The sequence below is a fragment of the Pholis gunnellus genome (assembly GCF_910591455.1).
Source record: "Pholis gunnellus genome assembly, chromosome: 7".
Lineage (NCBI taxonomy): Eukaryota > Metazoa > Chordata > Actinopteri > Perciformes > Pholidae > Pholis > Pholis gunnellus.
The window spans coordinates 8934265-8957853 of NC_136533.1; the positions used below are offsets into that span (position 1 = coordinate 8934265).

The following is a 23589-nucleotide window of genomic DNA, read 5'->3' on the forward strand; positions in this document are numbered from 1 at the left end:
CTCGCTGCACGTTCCCACTTTCTTTTCTTAGCTCGATTGTTCAGCCATTTGGATACTGAGCATGACACACATTCGCAACAATCGTCAAGTGCCAGCCCCCAGCCTCTCAAATAGGAGCGCCTAAAAATAAAGAGCATGCCGCAACTGTTGCGCTGCCTGGTGTCCTGACCAATCACTATCCCATCCTCCCCGTAAACCGACCCCGACTCACAGTATCCTTATGGATTAGCAAATAGACTATGATCACAGTGGCTGAGTGACGCGACCGCGGGCCCTTTATAAACCAAACTCTTTCCTCTCTCGACATTCAACTTAAACAGGCTCCGTGTCAACTTTAACAGTGCTGCTCCAGCTCACCTGCCACGAAACTCCATTTTTCAAAAAGGCGAGATTCTTCTCGGGGCCATAGTAGAGAAGGACTACTTGACAAGAGGGTGCCAATTACAGAAAAAGCGGACGGCCAGCTGCCTTTGCATATTGTAAATCGGATATTTTAATCCATCACTGTCCTGACTTTAAGTGGTTTCTTCGCAAGTACATCTGAAAAATCTCTAGGCTGACTTTTAAACTCCCACAAGTTTGAACTTTCCTCCGCGGGAGCGCGCTTGCCATCGACCTGCTAAAGTTTTCAGCGCAGCCGAGCGCACAATTCAACACTTAAGTGTCACCGAGGTATAAAACTGGACTCGGAAAACGCTAACATGATGAGCAATAACTACGGCGACGACCAGCTGCCTCCGCAGTACTACCAGGCCACCGACTTTGGGGAAGAGGAGGACGACGAGATGCCAGCCACGGAGAAGGACCTGGCCGAGGACGCGCCATGGAAGAAGATCCAGCAGAACACCTTCACCAGGTGGTGCAACGAGCACCTCAAGTGCGTCAACAAGACCGTCACCGACCTGCAGAGGGATTTTACCGATGGGCTGAAGCTAATTTCACTCCTGGAAGTTTTGAGCCAGAAGAAGATGTACAGAAAGTACCACATCAGACCCAACTTCCGTCAGATGAAACTGGAGAACGTGTCTGTGGCGCTCGAGTTCCTGGACAGAGAGCACATCAAGCTGGTCTCAATAGGTAAGACTTCTGGAAACAATACAGTAGTAAAATGTGTCCTAAACATGAGACAACAAAAGTACCATGCTCTTATGAGATAGTTATAAAAAGGATGCCTTTATGATAGTCGACAGTGTGACTAATACTTAAAAGATGAACCATGACAGCAACAACATTTAATATATTTTTTTAATTTTAAAGGAGCTGTATAAACCATTCAGAGCATTAATATAGCAGCAAGAAAGATATAGTGAGGTCCTGTCTTCCTTTCTCTCTCTCTCTCTCTCTCTCTCTCTCTCTCTCTCTCTCTCTCTCTCTCTCTCTCTCTCTCGCCCCCTCTCTCTCTCTGTTGTTATCCGAGCTTTGCTGTGGTTGGTTGACAAAACCGGGCCAGCCTCGCATGCTAGTAGAACATATTAGTGCATGAGAGCGTGCCCCACTGGTTCGCTCATGGCTGCTGCTCTGTGCTGCTCGTGTATGGCGGTTACGGTTGATAACGCCGTCACAACCGACAGCACCGTTGCCAAAGCGTAGCACCCATCCTCCAGCTCCCATCAGGTAAATACTGTCAGGTCTGTCAGCACCTTCGCTTCTGGAAAGCTGCATTGAGCTGAGGTCAACAGCCTATTGGAAAGTTACTGCAGACTGGGTGCCACTGAGGTCATTTACTTGTGTCAGGGCCAAGGACTGGTGGCTCCATAGTATGCTTAGGCGTATTCCTGCTGCAGCAATGTGGTAAACTATGGGCTGGAAATTCACTAGGCCTGTGCTAATGAGAATGACACGATTTATACGTGTATGTGGACAGCACTCACACACACACACACACACACACATATGGCCCCTCTGTACACAAACAGGCACACACCCACTCACACACGCATGGACCCCTCTGTACACAAACAGGCTCACACACACACACACACACACACACACACACACACCTGTCAGGTCAGAGGTCAGATCGACTCACTGGGGCTCTTTGCTGACAGCCCATTGCTGTCCGTAGCCATCAGCAGCTCCAGTGAGGTGAGGATTAACTCCGGAGGGATTTAGGGATCAAACTGTAGTGCAGATAGCTGAAGTTACAATAAACTGTTGTGGATGTGTGTCACATCCCACAATGTCACCAGAAGAAGACTTGACTCCACCGGAGTGAACAGAACACCACCTCTTAGACTCTCTGTTTAATAACTGAGGAGAGACTAGTCGCCTAATATCAAAAGCACATATATCGTAAGATGAAGAGTTACGGCTTAATTATACACCTGTAGACAACCCCACAAGTCATGCAGGAGAAAAGTTATTAAAACTTTGACAGAGCATTTTTCTGTTTTGGTGACTAATGATCCTGCGACACACTTGAGTGAAATTCCCGGCGTGGCTGAAGCTTTGGCCGGCGGACTGTGAAGGCCACAGTGTGTCCAACCTGGATACACACTGAGTGTGCTAGTTTGAGTGTGTGTGTGATGATCCTGGAGGGGGAGATTACGGCAAGCTCATATCTCCTGGTGGTCACAGGAGGGCAAAGGTCACTATCACAGATATCACCACAAAGTCTGCAGGGTGTGCGTCCAGGAATGTGTGTCTGGGACTTAATATGTCAGTGTGAGGCTGGCACCGTTGTCCCAGCTGTACAGACACACACCAGGTCAGATGGGTTTGACAGAAACAGGGAGTGATAATAGAAGTCCTGGCATTTTACCTCCTAGCACCCTCTCCCTCCAAGCAATAGTGGGTCAATGCAGCCCTCTTAAGATAATGTCTCAGTCACATTACAGTGATCCAGAGACACAAAATAAAAATCACCACAGGCTTACTAGCACATGTGTCACAGTGTGTAAATAGATACAATTTGATGGATGTCTCTTTGAGCACACAGTCGCCTTTAAATCACGGCAGGATCAAAACCACACTGTGCAATGCCGTGCCACCTGCCTATGCCAGTCAAATGGCAACACATCAAACATTACCCTCTGATAGGAGGCCCTCATCTATGAAGAGATAAATAGTCTCAATAAAACAGTCTTGTGATAAACAGCTGGCATCAAAGTCCCTTCATTAATAAAGTCTTACTGAATTAAGTGGAGTGTATCACACGAGATTACTCGATGAAACATTAAAGTCAAGCGCTCCTCAGAGGTTCTTTTAAATGGCTGAGTTTCTAAATTGAGGTGGATTTGAAATGGCTTATTCTGCAAAGTTTTCCTCAGAGAACTTCGGGAAATGAGCTGCATGCTCGCTGTCAATGAATGTAATCTCCACCGATTTGATTTATCGCGCGACAAGTTTTGGACGTAATTGAAATCCAAGTGGTGTTTATGCAGAGTGGGATCCACTTCCACATGTCCTCAGCTGTCACTGTCTTCAGAGTGCCATTGTGACTGGATGACAGATTGTCAGGGGTCCTCAGCCAGACAGCTGTCTCATAGAAAGGGGCTCGGGGGAAGCAGCAGGGAGCATTAGATTCTTGTCTCCTCAGCAGTCAATCATCATTGTTTATATCTCTGGTCAACTCTGCAGAACAGCAAAAAAGGACTGTTTTAATATAATACACTTATGTTCAGATCTTAGGTCTTGACTTCTTTTGGTTTAGCTTTGGGGTGCCTTGATTAGTGATAGCAATATACAGAATGCATATTGCTCAAATCTCCCCATAAGAGGACAATGCAGATTCTACAGCTGGAAAATGCAGTTAACCATCAAATGCTGTAGGACATGGTGCATTATCTAAACTCTTTGGAAGTTGTAAATCCTCATGAACACTTTTGTCTCTACTGTCCAACTACAGATAGCAAAGCCATTGTCGATGGGAATCTAAAGCTGATCCTGGGTCTTATCTGGACTCTCATTCTCCACTACTCTATCTCCATGCCCATGTGGGACGACGAGGATGAAGAGGAGTCTAAGAAGCTGACCCCCAAACAGCGCCTGTTGGGCTGGATACAGAACAAGGTGCCCCAGCTGCCCATCCGCAACTTCAACCGTGACTGGCGGGATGGCAAAGCTCTGGGAGCTCTGGTTGACAACTGTGCCCCTGGTAAGAAGTGTGTAGCAGCACCAGCTGAGTCCACAGGCAGGGCAGAGTAAGTGCTGAGTCAGAATTCGTGCTGCGGCTGTTGAAAGGGTTGTTGTATATAGCAGTTTTCCATGGTTGCTATGGGGGTTGGGGTCAGGCATGTGTCAGTCAGTATATATGCAACAGTATCACCTTCTCAGGAGATTTTGTCTCCTTTGCTCCGCATCTAGAAATAAGGGCTGTATATCTCTTGCAAATTCTGTAGCACACACACACACACACACACATACACACACACGTCCAGATTCAGATTTCAGCCTGTGTAATCTGTCTCTGGAGAGCAGGTAGGGTCATTTGGCTGAAGAGGGGTTGCTAATGGCCTGGGGGGCGGGGCGTCCCTGCCAGCTGTCCCACAATGACTGACGCTTTCACTCTCACTGTCTCGGGCCCTGAGGCCCAGGCCCAGCTTTAGTGTTTATAGCCTTGCTGCTACATAACACTCCCAAATTTGGGCACCATTCCTCCTCTTCTGTCAAAGGGGATGCTTGGCTCTGCATCAAAATGCAGAGTTATCTGTCACAGGGAGGTGCCTATAAGCCACAGATCCAAGGACCACAAGGCCACAGTTTGAGTCACTGCCAGTTCAGGCTGCAGCTTCCAACACTGAACATGCGAGTCCTCTCCTAGCTGTGCTTCCCAGAGCGAAAGGTGGAGGAGTAGCAACTGTGCTTAACTGTGTTTATATGAGCCATTGATCTGCGGAGACGCATCTTTCAAACACTGTGCTGCAGCACTGGCCATACAAGGTTCTGTTGTTTCATCAGCTAATACCAAACAGAAGGGCTACTGACGAAACTCACTCTGTGCTGAAACACAGAAGCTCTGCTTTTAAATCAGATACAAATGTACAAAAGAAGTTCATATGCCCGACCAGGAAGAAAACCAATATTCGATCTGACAGTCAGACACCGTTTCTGCTACTATATCCAATATTTTCAGATACATCTATAGCATATGTCCATCTCTTTTGGTGTAACAGTGATGTTGCATTATAAACCACGTAGCTGTGGCTTTACAGTGCTGACATCATTTTGAAGAACACTGATTTCCTATTGAAACATAGTGGAAGGCCCACCCTGGTGCCTCCCAACTGACAGCTCTTCAAAGTTTTTATCTGCACACTCCTCCCTTGCCGATGCACGTGAACTCAACCCTGTTAATACTGTGGGCCCGTGTCTATATTAATTGGATCATAGTATTCTGTGGTGTGCCTGTATGGGCCTTTTGAGCGAGTGGCCACTCCATCACCAACACTAATCCAATTTAGGCATTAGCAGCACGGAAGCACGTAGCTTTAGACACAGTGAAAGTGCCAGAGCGCCTCGAGCCTTTGAAGCATTGAGAGACCTTCGTTGTCGCACATTGCAGGTTCACAGGAGCAGAGCAGCTTGGGTAAGGTTGTAGTTGGAGGTGTTGGGCAGATAGTAGTGGCAGCCCAAGTGGCCTTATTATAGCAACAGCAGCATGTGACTGCATTTGTCAGTGCAGAATTGTCTAATTGCCCTGTTTGCTTTCTGTTAGGTTTGTGTCCTGATTGGTCAGACTGGGATCCAAACCAGCCCGTGCAGAATGCCAAAGAAGCCATGCAACAGGCTGACGACTGGCTGGGTGTGCCTCAGGTAAGATGCATGATAGATGTCACTCACAACGTGCTTTTCAGTTAGCGTTTGCTCAGCTGGGTGTCAGATGGGTGGGGTTGATCACATAAGACAATACATCAAGATAAGCGGGTGTCTTTTTTTTGTTTTCGTATGGCAACATAGTTTATACTCAGTGGATAGAGATTCAGTAAGCACCGATCATTTTCAAGCAGTTTAAAGCAAGCACCAAGACACATATGCAAATGAAAACATGCCTCACCACACGTACACACTCCTGTGAGGCAACACTGAACTGGAAAAAAAAGCCAGTTCTCTGTATGAGATGGAGCCCCGTGCTTTTTCCAAGGCGATCATGCTGCAGGGCGTCATGAAATATTTATTACCCATCTCACTTCTAATGTTTTCATTTACTTTATTGTAGCTCTCAGTAAGTGAGAGAGTGAGAGTTATTTTCAGTAGATTCGTGAATTTGTGGAGGTGGGAGATTTCTGGCTACCTTCCGAGCCACCCCCTGAAACAGAGGTGTAAATATGCACATGCTCATCAGAATAACAATGTGAACCGAGCCAGGGTGCAATATTTCCAGTCCTGTTTGTAAGACTGTTTGTCTCCGTATTGTAATGTTCTCTATGCAAGTTGTTTACTTGTTTGTCTCAGGCACGGGGTTAGCTGTTTTCCATGAGGCTTAGAATTGGTGAGATAGCCAGGGGCTGTATGTCATTGCTCTGCAGTCCTGAGGGCTGGAGCACAGTGTGGTGGTGTCAAGGAGAAGTTGGAAAGGTCTGGCTCAGGATAAATCCCCCTGGCTAGCTTATTAAGGGCAACAATCCTTAACCCTGCTGTCCTGGGGTTAAATATAACCAGCGTGCTTTGTGCCACGGTGTGATAGACAGACAAACAAGTGCTGGAAGGGAGAGAGGACTCAGAGGTGGGGGGATAAATAAGTAAAAACTTAACTTCATTGCACATATTATTAACCTTTTTTTTGCTGGTTATCTTCCTCTGTTGTAGGTGATTGCCCCTGAGGAAATTGTGGACCCAGATGTGGACGAGCACTCAGTGATGACCTACCTGTCTCAGTTCCCCAAGGCAAAGCTGAAGCCTGGCGCTTCTCTCAAGCCCAAACAGCTTTTCCCAAACAAGGCCAAAGCCTATGGGCCTGGTGGGTTGCCCAACAGTAGCCATGAACACCTGCACAGTTTACAACAGTTCATATGAACAGTATCAATGTGTTTGCCTGTTGCTAATAATGTTACATTGCTCCAAACCTTGCAGAATATATCACCACACCCTTTGTCTTACTTTACAGGTATTGAGCCTCATGGCAACAAGGTGCTGCAACCAGCTGTGTTCACTGTGGAAACTCTGGAAGCTGGCAGTGGTGAAGTCCTGGTCTATGTGGAGGATCCTGAGGGGCACAAAGAGGAGGCAAGTTATACCTGATAGACAAGTGATCTTAGCTTGCAGCCCGCTGGCTAACGCAGATAATCCTGCTCAGTTTCAGTTTTGCAAAATGTAGCCTCTCATTTAATCTAACCCTCTTTTACTTTGTCGTCTTATACTCCAGGCTAAGGTTAAACCCAACAAGGACAAAAACAAAACCTACACTGTCACCTATGTTCCTAAAGTTGAAGGTGTTCACAAGGTAAAACATTAAGTCCACACGTCACTCAGCACAACATGAGCAAACCACTCTATTTAAAGGATCCTGACTTTGTCTCGCTTTTTTTCTCTTTAGGTGAAAGTGCTGTTTGCTGGTCAGGACATTGACAAGAGCCCCTACACTGTGAATGTGGCGAGGGATTTGGGCGACCCCAGCAAAGTCCATGCCAGGGGACCAGGTCTGGATCCTACGGGCAATGTGGCTAACAAACCCACCTACTTTGACATCTACACAGCTGGTTAGTATAGAAACTTCAACCACTGTACATACAACAGGAATATGATCCGATGAAAGGCGGGCAGTCATTTCAAATCATTGGAAGACGAAAGCTGCAGCATCTACTGCGATAACTGATCATTTTCCTGTCACACTCAGGTGCTGGTAATGGCGACGTCAGTGTGGTAATCGTTGATCCCCAGGGCAAAAAGGACACAGTGGAGCTCCTCCTGGAGAATAAAGGCGACAGTGTTTTCCGTTGCACCTACCGTCCCATGCTGGAAGGGCCTCACACCATCCACGTGCTGTTTGCAGGCCAGGAGATACCCAGGAGCCCTTTCACTGTCAACGTTGCAGAGGGTGAGCCATCTGTCAGTGTTGTAAATTACTGTCAGACAAATCAGATTTCTTATGATGCTGTTAGTGTCAGGGTGATCTATCCATCACAATCTACAGTCATCTTTATTTTCCCTGGGAACATACCACCCGGTATAGACCATAACCCTTCCTATCTGTCATTTCTAGCTCCGCGCGTTGCTCCTCCCACTGGAGCTCCACTGCAGATAGTCCCTCAGTCAGTGCGCACCCCACCCGGAGCAAAGGGTGGAAAGGGGGTACCCCCACAAAAACCGGGCCGCCCAAGTTAGTATGGCTTGCTGGGAGGAGCCTGTGCCCATGGCTCAGCCAGATCCCCCCAAAACTTTCCCTATGCCGTGCCCTGCAGACGCCCCTCTGTGCATTCTTTATGATTAGGGTGCCGCGGCTCAATGCCGCGCTTGGTCGCCTGCTCCATTTTCTTGCATCCTGCAGCTTGACTGTTTTGTTACGTTCAGACAGGGATGAGATGCAATGTTGTACAAATAGTGTAGAGATTGTCCCACTTTGCACTTCTGTCTACTTTGTTCTTCTCTTTTTAAATATCTTTGCTTGTGCTGTTGACATGTTTGTTTTTAAAACTTGCACCATCCAACATTCAGTTTAAGCCTGCAGTCAATATTTTGACTGACTGAAATGTTGTGACTGACTGAAATGTTGTCAGAGGCTCCCTCGATGCTCTCAAATGTGCCGATATCTAATAACCTTCAACATTCTGCACTTTGTGTTATATGTGCTGCAAAAAGCATCATTCTCATTTGCAGGTCCTGTCAGTCAAGCTTTAAGGAATCCCTCTTGAATTGGATATTTTAATGTCTTTGCTACTAACATCGCTGTCAACTGCTGGCTACTCTCAGTTGTCGTTTTCTTTGCTAAATATTTCCCTTTTTCACTCTTGATGTTATTCCTTTCAGCAATAAACCCAAATGCCTGCAGAGCTACAGGCAGAGGCCTTCAGCCTAAAGGCGTGAGAGTAAAGGAGGTTGCAGACTTCAAAGTTTTCACCAAGGGAGCTGGCAGTGGATCGCTGAGCGTCTCAGTCAAAGGACCAAGTGAGTCAGACAGCGCTCTCTACTATGCATCACTCCTCACTGCTCATACATTTGAAGGATTATTCACTTTGGGTTTTGTCTGAAATGTGTTCACATATGATAAACAAAATGCATAATATGTTTCTCTGTTTTGATAAGTATACATATTGACTTTATTATTCATCCTCAGCTGGAGCAGAGGAGCAAGTGAAAGTGCGAGATGCAGGAAACGGTGTGTATGAATGTGAATATCACCCCCTTAAGACTGGTAAATACACAGTCACCATCACCTGGGGAGGCCAGCCCATCCCACGCAGGTAGGGTTCAATTGCTGCCTTTAGCTATTCATTAACAATGCACATTTACATTGACGCTATAGGTAATATTGTGTAACCTTGTGTTTCTCAGCCCCTTCGAAGTGGAGGTGGGCAAGGAGGCAGGTTTTCAGAAGGTGAGGGCCTGGGGTCCTGGTCTGAAGACTGGCATGGTGGGAAAATCTGCTGACTTTGTGGTAGAAGCCATCGGCACTGAAGTTGGAACTCTAGGTGAGTCGTGTTCAAGTGATATGACTTTTTACGGAGGTAAAGTGGATTAAAAAAAGTATTCAGAGTGTGAAATTTGAATGTTGAAATCTCTTTTTGATGTTTAGGCTTCTCCATCGAAGGCCCATCACAGGCTAAAATTGAGTGTGATGATAAGGGTGATGGCTCCTGTGATGTGCGCTACTGGCCCACTGAGGGCGGTGACTATGCTGTCCATGTCGTCTGTGATGACGAGGACATCAAGGACAGCCCCTTCATGGCCCACATCCTTCCTGCCGCCAATGATGTCTTCCCTGAGAAGGTTATTCACACTCACTGTACTATAAAGCAGTATATACCAGTACATAAAGGCAGGTTGCCATGGTCAAATGATCATATTCTAAACAAAATGCATTAAAATGACAAAATGTTGCAGGTGAAAGCATATGGTCCGGGCCTGCGACCAACTGGCGTCATTGTGAACAAAGCAACTGAATTCACCATTGATGCTCGCATGGCTGGGAAGGCTCACCTCAAGATTTACGCAAAGGTACGGAGAGCTCCAGTTCGGGAAACCTTCATTGTTTATTTACAGGAGCACATCATTGATATTGCATGCACAGACCAGAGCTGACATGCTTTTGTATCCACTAAGGACGCTGAAGGCTGCACCATCGACATCAAGATCACTGACAAGGGAGACGGCACATTTCTGTGTGTGTACACCCCTGTCAAGTCCATCAAACACACCATCATCGTCACATGGGGGGACGTCAATGTGCCCAACAGCCCCTTCAGGGTAAGACACATGATGATGTACACACACATAACTATGCTGCACTTCAAATTCAGTCAATTTAATATAATGATACTCCATCAAATATGGATAATGTAAGAGGACTGCGGCAGTTGTGCTTTTGTCTCAAGTACACTTTGAATTCATTAGGTGCTGGTTGGAGAGGGTTGTCATCCAGACAAAGTCAAGGTCTATGGGCCTGGAGTGGAGAAGACGGGGCTCAAGGCTAACGAGCCAACATACTTCACAGTGGACTGTGGTGAAGCCGGTCAAGGTGAGCATGCACTACGAGATGGTGTGGGTGGTTTCAAAAACACTTCTAAATTGTGTTGAATCTTCATGAAATAAGTGTTTCATCATGTGGATGTTGAACAATATAAAGCACAGAATGAACAGATTGAGTAAAGCTGTGCAGCTTAACTGGCAAATTTAAATTTGAAATGTGCTTAAGATAAAGCTCTATGCGGTGGCGCATTTATTCAGATCATCTATTTTTGAATGACCTTCTTGAACTGTGCTCATTTCTATGCACCATTAGGGGACATCAGCATTGGAATCAAGTGTGCCCCAGGGGTGGTTGGCCCGGCCGAGGCAGACATCGAATTTGACATCATCAAGAATGACAATGACACCTTCACTGTCAAGTACACTCCCCCCGGTGCAGGCCGGTATACCATCATGGTGCTGTTTGCTGACCAGGTTAGAATACAGTTTTCAGTGCAAGAGGGATTGATGAGTTTCGTAAAAATCCTTTTTTTGAATTTTATTTAGTCTTATGTCATTGATTATGAATATTTTATGATTGGCTTTGTCAGGAAATTCCCATCAGTCCTTTCAAAGTCAAAGTGGATCCTTCCCATGATGCCGGTAAAGTGAGAGCAGAGGGCCCCGGACTCAACAAGACAGGTGAGATCCACCGACGACAAGAACCATAATTAGTATACATACCAAGCGCAGCAAATGTATAGGTATTTTAATTAGTAGAAGACACCGACTACAATACTTTAATGTCATAGAAATCATTTCATTTGACTTGGATTGTGAGAACTGACAAAAAAAACGTGTATTTCAGGAGTGGAGGTGGGCACCCCAACCCACTTCACCATCTTCACAAAGGGAGCTGGCAAGGCCAAGCCTGGGGTGGATTTTGCAGCATCGGGCCCAGGAGAGGCCGTCCGTGACTTTGAGATCATCGATAACCACGATTACTCCTACACTGTCAAGTACACGGCTCTTAAACAGGTACAGAACAGTAGGCCTCTGCTTGAAGCCCGTTAACATTAGAACAGGATGCAGAGATTATTCACAAAAACGCATCAATCAAAATAATTCTTCATCTTGTGTTTTTTTCAGGGTAACATCGCTATTTCAGTCACTCATGGAGGAGATCCCATTCCCAAGAGCCCGTTCCACATCACAGTGGCGCCAGCTCTGGATATTGGAAAGGTGAAAGTGGAGGGATTAGACACCAGTAAGTTACAAACACAAAATACTATATTCTTGCCTTTACCATGAAATAATAGATAACTGCAACACAGCACGTGTTTCCTGTTAATCCCTCTTGCAGAAGTGGAGGTTGGAAAGGATCAGGAGTTCACGGTTAACACAAAGGGCGCTGGTGGGCAGGGCAATGTGGGTGTGAAGATGACCTCACCCTCTGGCCGACAAATCCCATGCAAGCTGGAATCAGACAAAGCCAAAGGCACTCACAGTGTGAAGTATATTCCCCCAGAGGAGGGGCAGTACAAGGTTGATGTCAGCTATGATGGCAACCCAGTGATGGGAAGCCCCTTTGGGGTTGAAGCAGTGATGCCTGCTGATCCTTCAAAGGTAAAAGTTCATGAAAGTTGCATGTAGTTCTACACTTGTTTACTTACTTGAGGCTCATGAAACAGAACATACAAATATTTGAGGTTTTGTATACCACATCTCCAAAACTGACCCGACTGTTGCATCACAGGTGCGAGCCTTTGGCCCAGGCCTGAAGGGAGGCATTGTGGGTAAACCAGCTCCATTCACTATTGACACAAAAGGAGCTGGAGCAGGTGGGCTGGGCCTGACTGTGGAGGGCCCCTGCGAGGCGAAGATTGAGTGCCAGGACAATGGCAACGGCACATGCTCAGTGTTCTACCTGCCCACTGACCCCGGGGAGTACGCCATCAACATCTTGTTTGCTGAGAAGCACATCCCCGGCTCTCCCTTCAAGGCAGCAGTGCGCGCAGCCTTGGACCCCAGCAAGGTGACTGCTAGCGGGCCGGGCCTAGAGAAGGCCAAGGCAGGCGAACCAGCGACCTTCACTGTGGACTGCACCCGGGCAGGCGATGCTGAGCTCACCATTGAGATTGTGTCAGAGACCGGGGCAAAGGCTGAAGTGCACATCCAGAAAACTGCAGAGGGGACCTTCTCTGTTACATACATCGCACCCTTCCATGGCACACACACCATCACGATCAAGTACGGTGGCCAGATGATTCCCCAGTTTCCCAAAGTCCTGCAGGTTGAGCCCTCTGTGGACACCAGCGGGGTGCATGTCTATGGGCCAGGAGTGGAGCCCAGAGGTAACAAAACCAAGAACCTAAACTTATAACGAGTTGCATGTTTGGTTTTTAATACACCAAGGGTACGTACCAGTGCTGAAATAATTAGTCAATTAACAATTTGTTAATTGTTAGAAAAGCATTTAAAGTAATTTATCAAGAAAAAATGCTTTTCTCTGTCTTAATATTATGATTCCAATTTTACTTTTGGACTGTGGTTCTTAAGACCAAAGCTATTAGGAGATTTTGAGTTGTTAGTTACAACCTGAGTATTTAGTATTTCAACTAGTTCAGAAACAGCTCACAAATCTGTTCGAAGGAAGCCTTAAAATGACTGAGCCCACTTGGCGTTGTTTCTAGGAGTCCTCAGAGAAGTGACAACCCACTTCATCGTTGATACTCGCACCCTCAACAAGGTTGGAGGAAATCATGTGAAGGTTCACATTATCAGCCCTTCCGGCACTACAACAGAGACCTACATCACTGACAAGGCAGACGGCACCTACAGAGTGGAGTACACCGCATTCGAGGATGGTAGGGAACAAAATATTACGTTATGTCATTTAACAGTGTTAATTCACACAATTAAAGGATCATAAGGTGGAGAGGCACCGAACAACGATGAGGAAAGTGTATTAATAATAATAATATAATAATAATAATAATAATGTCAAATTTGTGACATTAACAAACCTAACCTGCTGCAGATAGATAGAGGATTTATCACAGGCAGGCTGTCTGAGAGAGAGCATACAGACAGACTGAGAAATCACTAACAGGTGCTTGTGTTGGGCGCCATTTGGGAATAAAGCAGGAGAGTGGGAAAAGAAAGGAAGAGAAAGAGAGGAGTATAAATACAGAATGATGCATTGGAGCAATGATGTGAGGGGCAGAGAGCAGGGAGGCAGAGAGGCAGACAGACTCTGTTTTATAAATAGTGTGCTCAGGAACAGAAGCTCTTAACAAGGCAGGTATGTGTGCTGAAGGCTGCCTGCACACAGCTATACAGCAGCGGAATGACAGGGGATATTAATAGAGACCTATAACACAAAGCAAAGAGATCACACAGCACTTCTCCACCACCAGACATGCTCTAATATCATAGTCGTGCTGCTGGGAATCTGGCATATAGTCCTACTGAGAGAGCTCTGTCAGAAAAATGTTGTAACAGAATAATGAATAGGGAACAGATGTAATGCCTTGTACGTTCACCAGAGCGTCTGCGCTCTAGATGGAGTCTTTTATAAATAAACAGATGTTTATCTCCCTAAAAGGGAAATTGTCTGGCTCATAATTAAAAGCAAGCACCAATAACAGAAAACATTTGCTTGCTTGGAGACCATTCAGGCAGAGAGGTATGACATCAGACACTGTACTGACATCTGTTTGTGCGCAGGAATGCATATGATCGAGGTGCAGTATGATGATGCGCCAGTGCCCAAGAGTCCCTTCAGAGTGTCTGTGGTGGAGGGCTGTGATCCGACCCGGGTCCGTGCCTTTGGACCAGGCCTGGAGGGAGGAATCACCAACAAGCCCAACTGCTTCACTGTGGAGACCAGGTACCGTTGGATCACATTTAAAGGAGATATTTGTGGGAACTTATCTCAAATGAGAAATTGAATAAAAGTGTTCTCTCTCAGGGGGGCTGGTACGGGAGGCCTGGGCCTGACCATCGAAGGAGCCTCAGAGGCAAAAATATCCTGCAAGGATAATAAAGATGGCAGCTGCAGTGTGGAGTACATCCCCTTCACTACTGGAGACTATGACGTCAACATCAACTACGGTGGTCACCCGATCCCTGGCAGTCCGTTCCGTGTTCCAGTGAAGGACCCCGTGGACCCCAGCAAGGTCAAGTGCTCAGGTCCAGGTCTGGGCGCCGGAGTGAGAGCCCATGTTCCTCAGGCTTTCACCGTAGATTGTACCAAGGCCGGACAGGCCCCACTGGATGTCAAACTCTACGGCCCAACAGGTGAGGACATGCTGTTTGACTATGAAACCCTCTCGCCTGCTCTAAGCTGACAAATAACAGCATGTTGGCGGTGTATGATTATTTCCATAATGTCTCATTTGCAGGTACTGTGGAGCCAGTTGGTGTGAAGAACAACGGTGACGGCACCCACACAGTTCACTACACCCCAGCCCAGGATGGCCCTTACACTGTAGCTGTCAAATACGCAGATCAGGAAGTCCCTCACAGGTACAGAATGTGTTGGAGAAAAAAAACACAATCCAGGCAGTAGGTGCAGATATGTGTTAATTAAAGTTCTGCTCTGCCTGGCTGGATTTAAAAAAGAAAAATGCAGTTCTGCCAATTTTCTGCTCCCATTTCTGTCTTTTGTAGGTCTGGGTTTAGTAATTACACTTGATATTCTCTCTTTCTTCCATAGTCCATTTAAGGTAATGTCCCAGCCTGGGCATGACGCCAGTAAAGTACGCGCTAGTGGCCCTGGTCTAGACACAAAAGGTGTGTCTGCAAGCCTGCCAGTTGAGTTCACCATTGATGCTCGTGATGCTGGAGAGGGACTGCTCACTGTGCAGATTCTGGTGGGTTCAGCTACCTTTCACACAATCTTTTTTTTATTTTTTTAATCCACCATTTAAAATGACTTAATATTGTCTATTGACAGGACCCAGAGGGCAAGCCAAAGAATGCAACCATCCAGGACAACAGGGACGGCACCTACACTGTCTCCTATGTACCAGACTCTACAGGCCCCTACACTATCACCATTAAGTATGGAGGAGATGAGATCCCTTACTCCCCTTACCGCATCCAGTCCCTACCCACAGGAGATGCCAGCAAATGTTGCCTCACAGGTAGAAAAAACACTGTGGATTCATACTTAAAATAAATACAAATAATATATTATAGTTATAGCATTTCTATATTTATATTCACAATCTGCATTTTTTTCTTCCAGTTTCTATTGGAGGACATGGCGTGTGTGAGTAACAGAGGCTTTCTTTTTATTGATGTGATACATTGCTTGAAAATCTTTTATGCAGCAGCTCTTACCCTTTATTCGTATTCCCTCTCTGTCCTGAACAGCAAGTCTGCAGAAGCTGCAGACCTCCGAGGATACGGTAATCACAGTGGATGCCAAAGCTGCTGGGAAAGGCAAGGTGACCTGTAAGGTGCAGACCCCACAAGGGATGGAGCTGGACATGGATGTGGTGGAAAATCATGATGGGACCTTTGACATTTACTACACCGCCCCTGAACCTGGGAAATATGTTATTACCATCCGATTTGGGGGACAGAACATCCCCAAGAGCCCCTTCCATGTAGTGGTGAGTAAAGGAGTATTTAACCAGCTACTACAATTGTGTGCGAGATGCACAATTGTTCTGATGTTCTGTTTGTATGAAAACAATTTTTCTCTGTGTTGGCAGGCATCAAATGAGCCAGTTGTTCCCCGCGATACTGTGGATCCTCTCTTCCGTCCTCTTAACTTCCTCGTCCCCTTCATGCCACAGCAAGGGGAAATCACAGGTGTGACAAATACCACTCAAACAGAAAGAAAATCCTGCTCACACACACACACACACACCCACAAAACATATTTTTTAGGTCACTGACATTTCAACAAACTGATGTCATTTCTAGGTGAGGTGCGGATGCCTTCAGGCAAGACTGGCCGCCCGCATATCACTGACAATAAGGATGGCACCATCACCATAAAGTACCAGCCCACAGAGAGAGGTCTGCACGAGATGGACATCAAATATGACGGCAACCACATTCCAGGTCAGAAACACAGCACATTAGAGCGATGGGAAGCAGTTGTCAACTTCTAAAATAACCTTGATTTACTTAAGATTTTTTTGCTCTCTTATTTAAATGCAGTAGAGACCTTTCACAGTTCTCAGTCTCATTGTTTGGCAACGATTATATCCCTTTAGGAAGCCCTCTGCAGTTCTTTGTGGATGCTGTGAACAGTGGAGTGGTGACTGCTTATGGTCCGGGTCTGAGTTACGGAATGGTCAACAAGGCTGCCACTTTCACTGTGGTCACCAAGAATGCAGGAGAAGGTACTAAATCTTACTTCCCCAGTGATATTTGCTATTACACGGTGGATCTGTGGTAATACAGTAAACCCTTACTACACTGCAGAAAAGTAAAAATATGGGTGTCGATTTTCTCCCTCTCAGGCGGTCTGTCTCTGGCAGTGGAGGGTCCGTCTAAGGCCGAGATCACGTGTAAGGACAACAAAGACGGTACCTGCACTGTGTCCTACCTGCCCTCAGCTCCTGGAGACTACAACATCATCGTCAAGTTTGACAACAAGCACATTTCTGGCAGTCCCTTTACTGCTAAGATCACTGGTGAGGAAATGAACACTTTCTCCCATAGACTTTTTTATGGCTGTCGATGTATATTTATAGTGGATGTCTACATTATAAATCAGGTTTCGAGGGGTTGACAAATATCTAAACCGCTTTTCTTTATATCAAGGGGATGACGCCATAACCAGGACATCACAGCTGAATGTCGGCACAGCGGCTGACGTGTCCTTGAAGATCGCAGAGACTGATCTGAGCTCTCTGACTGCCAGTATCAGAGCCCCATCAGGCAATGAGGAGCCCTGCCTGCTCAAGAGACTGCCCAACAGACACCTCGGTGAGATATTCACTTGCCAGATACAGGAAATAACAGGAAGAGTGGAACATAGATAAAACGTTGTCAGATTTATTGAATGCATTTATATTTCATTTTTCTGCTTCTCTGTCTTGATTTTCGATCCTTTTTTTTTATGCTTGCAGGTATTTCTTTCACACCTAAGGAGGTCGGCGAGCATGAAGTGAGCGTGAGGAAGAATGGGGTGCACGTGGCCAACAGCCCATTTAAAATCATGGTTGGCCAGTCAGAGATTGGCGAGGCCAGCAGAGTGAAGGCTTTTGGTAAAGGCCTAATGGAGGCACACACATTAGAAATGGCTGAATTCTTTGTGGACACGAGGAACGCAGGTAAAATTTAGAGACGGTTCGTTTCACCTTTATGGCAAACACGGCCAGAAAAAAAACAAAGGCGACGCATACTTTTTCAACTTCTCTCTACTTCTCTTCTTCCTTTAGGTTATGGAGGTCTAGCATTGTCAGTCGAGGGTCCGAGCAAAGTGGACATCAACTGTGAAGATGTGGAGGACGGGACGTGCAGAGTCACCTACTGTCCAACAGAACCTGGGAGTTACATTGTCAACATCAAGTTTGCTGAAAAACACATCCCAGGTTAGAATCTTTTACTTGTACAAATAATAAAAAAATAGAAAAAACATTTTATATCTTAAAATTAAATAAATCCGTTACTATTTTGATCACTGTATATGTGTTTGTGCCCTACAGGAAGTCCTTTCACAGTGAAGGTGACCGGAGAAGGAAGGATGAAGGAGAGTATTACTAGAAAGAGACAGGCCTCTTCGATTGCCTCAGTTGGCAGCACATGTGGTCTTAACCTCAAGATCCCAGGTGAGTACAGGAGCCAGTCAGAGGTGGTGAGAGGGCAACGGTCAACTGTCTTAAAATACATGCTCTCACATTTGTATTTCTCACTGGTTCCCCACCCCCTGTGTAGGAAACTGGTTCCAGATGGTTTCAGCTCAGGAGAGGATGACCAGGACATTCACTCGCAGCAGCCACACCTACTCCCGCACTGAGCGCACAGAGATCAGCAAAACCCGTGGTGGAGAGACCAAGCGGGAGGTACGAGTGGAGGAGAGCACCCAGTTGGGCGGAGCAGGAAGCCCCTTCAGAGATGTTTTTGGAGACTTTTTGGGCAGGGAAAGCCTCAGCAGCTTTGCTGGCATCACTGCCAGACCTGAGGGTGAGAGTCCAAATTTTATTTTTGAAACGTGAAAACTTGCAATGCTTTGGCTTTAACTGTCCTATCAAGGATATATGTTGTAGTATTTTTTTTAAATTATATATCCTATGCAAATGTCTTGGTTGTATTTAAACACGTCTTGCTCTGCCTCACCCAGTTGAGAGTGGCTCTCAGGCCCTGACAGCTCAGGTGACCAGCCCCAGTGGGAAAACAGTGGATGCTGACATAGTGGATGGAGGGAGCAGCACCTACAGCGTGCGCTTCATCCCCCAGGAGATGGGACCCCACACTGTCAACGTCAAGTACAGAGAGCAACACGTCCCTGGTAGCCCCTTCCAGTTTACTGTGGGACCCATGGGGGAGGGAGGAGCACACAAGGTCCGTGCAGGAGGACCTGGTCTGGAAAGAGGCGTGGCTGCAGCGCCTTGTAAGTTCACCTTTTGGACTTGAACCTGTTTCTCCAAATACTATTCAATACATTTCATTAAATGTTGTTTCACCTACTCCAGCTGAATTTAGCATCTGGACAAGAGAAGCAGGTGCTGGCGGTCTGTCTATTGCTGTAGAGGGCCCCAGCAAGGCTGAGATCTCCTTTGAGGACAGGAAGGACGGTTCCTGCGGCGTCTCCTACATAGTGAAAGAACCAGGTAAAACTTTTGTCGCACACAAATGCAGAAGTTCCCTCATTTTGATTTTTTTCTCAGAGTGTTTTTTTGTCTCTAAATTGCAAAACTTTTCAGTCATTTGATTTTTCCACAGGTGAAAGTAAATAACCTGTCTGCTTCCCCAGGTGACTACGAGGTGTCAATCAAGTTCAACAACGAGCACGTCCCTGACAGCCCATTCATCGTTCCGATTGCTACGCTGTCAGACGAAGCCCGCAGGCTCACTGTAACAAGCCTTCAGGTGAGATCACACATCCACACACAGTGCTGACAAAAGCCACATTTATTTGTTGCACAAAACAAACGCAGACACAACACAGGCACTGCTACAAAATACCAGGGTTGTATAACAGATTGCATGTAAGATAATGCTTGAGTGGCTGTAGATATTGCTGTCTAATAGCACTTTGCCCTTGAAGTGTAATTGAACGCCAGTGTTGGAGCAGTATCTACGACTGCAGCACTGTGATGCTGGCCAGTGATGAAGGGCAGGATTAACTGTCCCTTGCTAAAGTGGTACAACACAAACTGTGCTATGTGTGGGCAGTCAGCGAGTCCATGTGATTGTGTTTCTGTCTGAGAGGACAAAAGCAAGAAAACATTGAGCGGAGTATAAAAACTACTTTAAAGATACCTGTGACAGCTCACAATATTGTTCTGCTCACTTCACAGATGCTTCTTTTATTTGCTTTCACAGGTTCCATCACAATTGCCAACAATGCTAAAAACATGTATTTTTAGTTGACTGAAATGCCACTTCACAGTGCTTTTCTACCACTCGAAGCCAGGTGAAGTGCAATATCAGACCAACGTTTAAAATGTCACACTGCCTCTTATGTCTGCTAGGACCGCTCGTCCGCCCGTAGGGCAAAAACACTAAACGCCTCGCTGTAAACTCTGACCTTTTCTGCCTCTCAAACCCAACCGCTCAATCTATTCTCGTTCAGGCGTGATGAGTCACACACTTTGTGTCCCTCGAGGTGTGGGCACACACACATGCCCGCTCACATATTCTGATCATATTCTTCCCTGTCGTTTGCAGGAGAAGGACTTGAAGGTAAACCAAGAGGCGTCCTTCATGGTGCAGCGCAATGGGGCTCGAGGTGTGGTTGACGCCAAAGTCCACACGCCCGCTGGCTCTTCAGAGGAATGCTATGTCACTGAGCTTGACAGCGGTACGCACCGACCTCACTTTGTGTCACAAAGTAGACTCCATGAGAAGGAGACCGCAGCTTTTAAAAAATATGTAAGCATCATTCAGGAGTAATGAATCCACTTGTGTTTTGTGTCGTGTTCAGACAAGAATGCAATCCGCTTTATTCCACGGGAGAATGGAGTTCACTCCATAGATGTCAGGTTCAACGGATGCCACATCCCTGGAAGCCCCTTTAACGTGCGCGTGGGCGACCCGGGGCTGGTTGGAGATCCAGGCAGGGTGACAGCACACGGCCTTGGACTGCAGGGGGGAACCACAGGTAGATGTCACCACCACCACTACTAATATGTACCATATTTGAAAATAATTCAGCATGGATTTCTTGTGATTTCTTTTGTCTTTTTATTGAGCAGTTTTTTCATCTTTTTTCTGCATTTCCCTCTTTCTTCCAGGTGCACAATCAGAGTTTGTGGTCAACACGTGTAACGCAGGCTCTGCCACTCTGTCAGTCAACATCGACGGGCCATCCAAGGTCAAGATGGACTGTCGGGAGTGTCCTGAAGGATACAAGATCAACTACACACCCATGGCACCCGGCAACTATCTCATCACCATCAAATACGGAGGGCCACAGCACATAGTGGGCAGCCCGTTCAAAGCTAAAATCACAGGTCTGCTTGACAGTCACTCTCCCATCTGATCTGTGGATCTCACATGACAAGTGTCTCGATTATGAAACAAACATTCCTCTGAAAAAAAGTGTGGAAGTCAGGAAAATGTTATGTCATCTTCGTTCATACTGCTCAGTGTGCATCTTACATAAAAGCTGCCTCTTTCTGGCACTACAGCGATATATTCCTGCTGTCACTAGTTAGTGGTTTCAAATTCCTTTATTTTAAAATGTATGTGACATACAAATACTTTCAAGAATGAGATAAACACCCACGAGTCCTGGAAGTTCACTTTATTTGAAAGTGATATTAAATATGTTCCTGTTTGAGCTCAGGCTTTACTGGCTTTTTTTTTACTTCTCACTCTGCCTCGCCTACAGGAGCCCGGCTGTCAGGGGGACACAGCCTCCATGAGACCTCGTCCGTCTTGGTCGAAACAGTTACCAAGACCTCCAAAGTGGGCGGTGCCTACAGCTCCAGCTCATCCTCTTCCACCACCTCAACAAAACTGGCATCGGATGCCAGCATGGTGGTTTGTCTCGGAACAGGGCTGTCCAAGGCTGCTGTCGGACAGAAAAACAACTTTACAGTTGACTGCGGCAAAGCAGGTGAGATGATCACCTGGAGAAAGATAAAAGACACAGACAGAGCTTTAATTCATATAGTAAAAATACATGATTCTCAGCGACTTTTTGGAAGAGGCAACAAGCTGTAAACACAACACTGACATATTAGCACCTTATAAAGTTATAGTGGATGCGTTAGCAACCACTTGCCAGCAGCAGTCACAGAAAATAATCTAGCATTCATTCATTCGAGTTATGTCTCTGGAAACCCGACCAAAATCCAATATTCACTCTCCTTATAGTTCTCTTTGGCCCACACCAAGTCCTGAGGGAAATATCAGGCTCTAAATGTGGGGCTGGGCAGGTAGCAGACATTTTATGAGAGCTGTTTTTTGTTGTGTTTCTTACTGAAAATTAGGTTGATGAGTGAGAGTGAACAAAACATTAAAGTTGTGGCTCCCTAAACCCCCCCCCCCCCCCCCCCCCCCCTAAAAGAAAATGCTGCAGTAGAGCTGAAGAGAACTGCAGAACTGGGTGATAATTCTCTATGAGCGTCCCCTCTTACATTATACTTCATCATTTCATCCATTGGTTGTATAAAAATTGTGATTAGTGCCATTTAAAGCCAATGCACCGATGCATCTTTTGTACACCACATTAATAAACCCCCCTTTTAATTTTTCCTTTCAGGTACCAACATGCTGATGGTGGGCGTGCATGGACCCCATACTCCTTGCGAGGAGGTGTATGTCAAGCACATGGGCAACAAGCTCTACAATGTCACCTACACCGTCAAGGACAAGGGCAACTACACCGTCATCGTCAAATGGGGCGACGACAACATCCCCGGCAGCCCTTACAAGGTGGTTGTGTCCTAAAACAAACTGCTCCAGTGCCCCGTCCCATTCCCCTACACCGACCCTCCACCTTCTTCCCGCTGTTCCTCGCTCTTCAGCGGATTACAATACTCAACATGCACTAAAACCTGCCAGGACATTTGCTTAAAGTTTTTCTTGATGACAGAATATCTATTGTGCCAAAGTTTTGAATTAACTCCAGAAATGACAGTGTGGTTTACGAGTCTTTGAGTGATGTTTTACTCGGTCCATAAAAATCTCTCTCTGTTTCTGTCGTGTTGTAAACGAATGGCATCCTATGTTCAGAGATGCTGGAGTAATCAACAGTATTAAAGTGTGATGCAATATGGTTTTGTATGGTTTAAGAATGAGATACTTTTTTGTTTTTGTTATATTAACCTATTTTTGGTAAGTCTTTGCAGACCTAATAAAGATTTAATGGCTAACTTTCCAGACAAAAGTGATTGAATTTGTTTGATTTCTCACAGTGCTGGCAGACCCTCGCAACTTCAGCAGAAGGCGTTTCTTCGATTTTCACAGTTTCATTATGCAGCTAAATTCTGACCAGTGTTGGTTCTTCCATCTGAGCAGCCGTCAGGATATTGTCGCTTGATCACGGAGTCTGTCAACTGAATATCCAGCCAGTATCTAATAGATAGTAGATTTTAATGCTTTTAATATTTATCACACATTTGGGTCTCACATAATACCTTTGACGTCAATCCAACATTACTTAGCAGTGCATTGAAAAAGCAATCCAGGATCTTAATCCAGTCCTCTCATTTACATCCTGTACTTGTCCAGATGCAATCACAAGATGGCAGCATAGTCAAGCACTCCCCTACATCTAAGTCTCAACCAAATGCACCAGAGCAAAAATCTCCATTGTTCCCAGTGAAGATTAACTACTTCATCCTCTACACAAGGGAGCCTGCGGAGCATGGAAACCAGAGGCATCGGCTTCCATTGTGTGTGTAA

At 46.0% G+C, this 23589-nt stretch overlaps 1 protein-coding gene across 4 annotated transcripts; it reads left to right on the forward strand.

Moving 5' to 3' along the window:
* The first annotated feature begins 293 nt into the window (after positions 1-293).
* On the forward strand, positions 294-23071 carry LOC306698344 (filamin-C-like). Of its 4 annotated transcripts, XM_079162608.1 has the most exons (47): positions 294-1077; positions 3848-4096; positions 5657-5754; positions 6748-6898; positions 7046-7164; positions 7304-7381; positions 7475-7637; positions 7775-7975; positions 8141-8257; positions 8905-9042; positions 9212-9338; positions 9430-9566; positions 9671-9864; positions 9979-10092; positions 10198-10341; positions 10489-10612; positions 10877-11037; positions 11154-11244; positions 11411-11580; positions 11692-11809; positions 11906-12168; positions 12299-12896; positions 13236-13409; positions 14272-14434; positions 14516-14844; positions 14949-15072; positions 15263-15419; positions 15503-15692; positions 15797-15820; positions 15925-16166; positions 16269-16368; positions 16483-16623; positions 16779-16907; positions 17028-17201; positions 17332-17496; positions 17640-17843; positions 17952-18104; positions 18219-18341; positions 18448-18696; positions 18854-19123; positions 19206-19343; positions 19487-19602; positions 20404-20536; positions 20660-20836; positions 20970-21188; positions 21569-21796; positions 22445-23071. In XM_079162608.1, exons 1-47 carry the CDS (start codon positions 702-704, stop codon positions 22630-22632), a joined length of 8241 nt encoding a protein of 2746 aa, XP_079018734.1. In that variant the 5' UTR covers positions 294-701; the 3' UTR covers positions 22633-23071. The 4 variants fall into 4 exon arrangements, with proteins under 4 accessions (XP_079018734.1, XP_079018733.1, XP_079018736.1 ...); XM_079162607.1 differs by having other exon boundaries at positions 15925-16368; XM_079162610.1 differs by lacking the exon at positions 8141-8257.
* Positions 23072-23589: the final 518 nt, after the last annotated feature.

Excerpts from the sequence above, each read along its gene's own strand:
- LOC306698344 (XM_079162607.1), top strand. The coding sequence starts at position 702 with ATGATGAGCAATAACTACGGCGACGACCAGCTGCCTCCGCAGTACTAC. Across the intron at positions 6,899-7,045 it reads GGCCAAAGCCTATGGGCCTG|GTATTGAGCCTCATGGCAAC; the intron begins GTGGGTTGCCCA and ends CTTACTTTACAG. Across the intron at positions 17,202-17,331 it reads CTTTACTGCTAAGATCACTG|GGGATGACGCCATAACCAGG; the intron begins GTGAGGAAATGA and ends CTTTATATCAAG.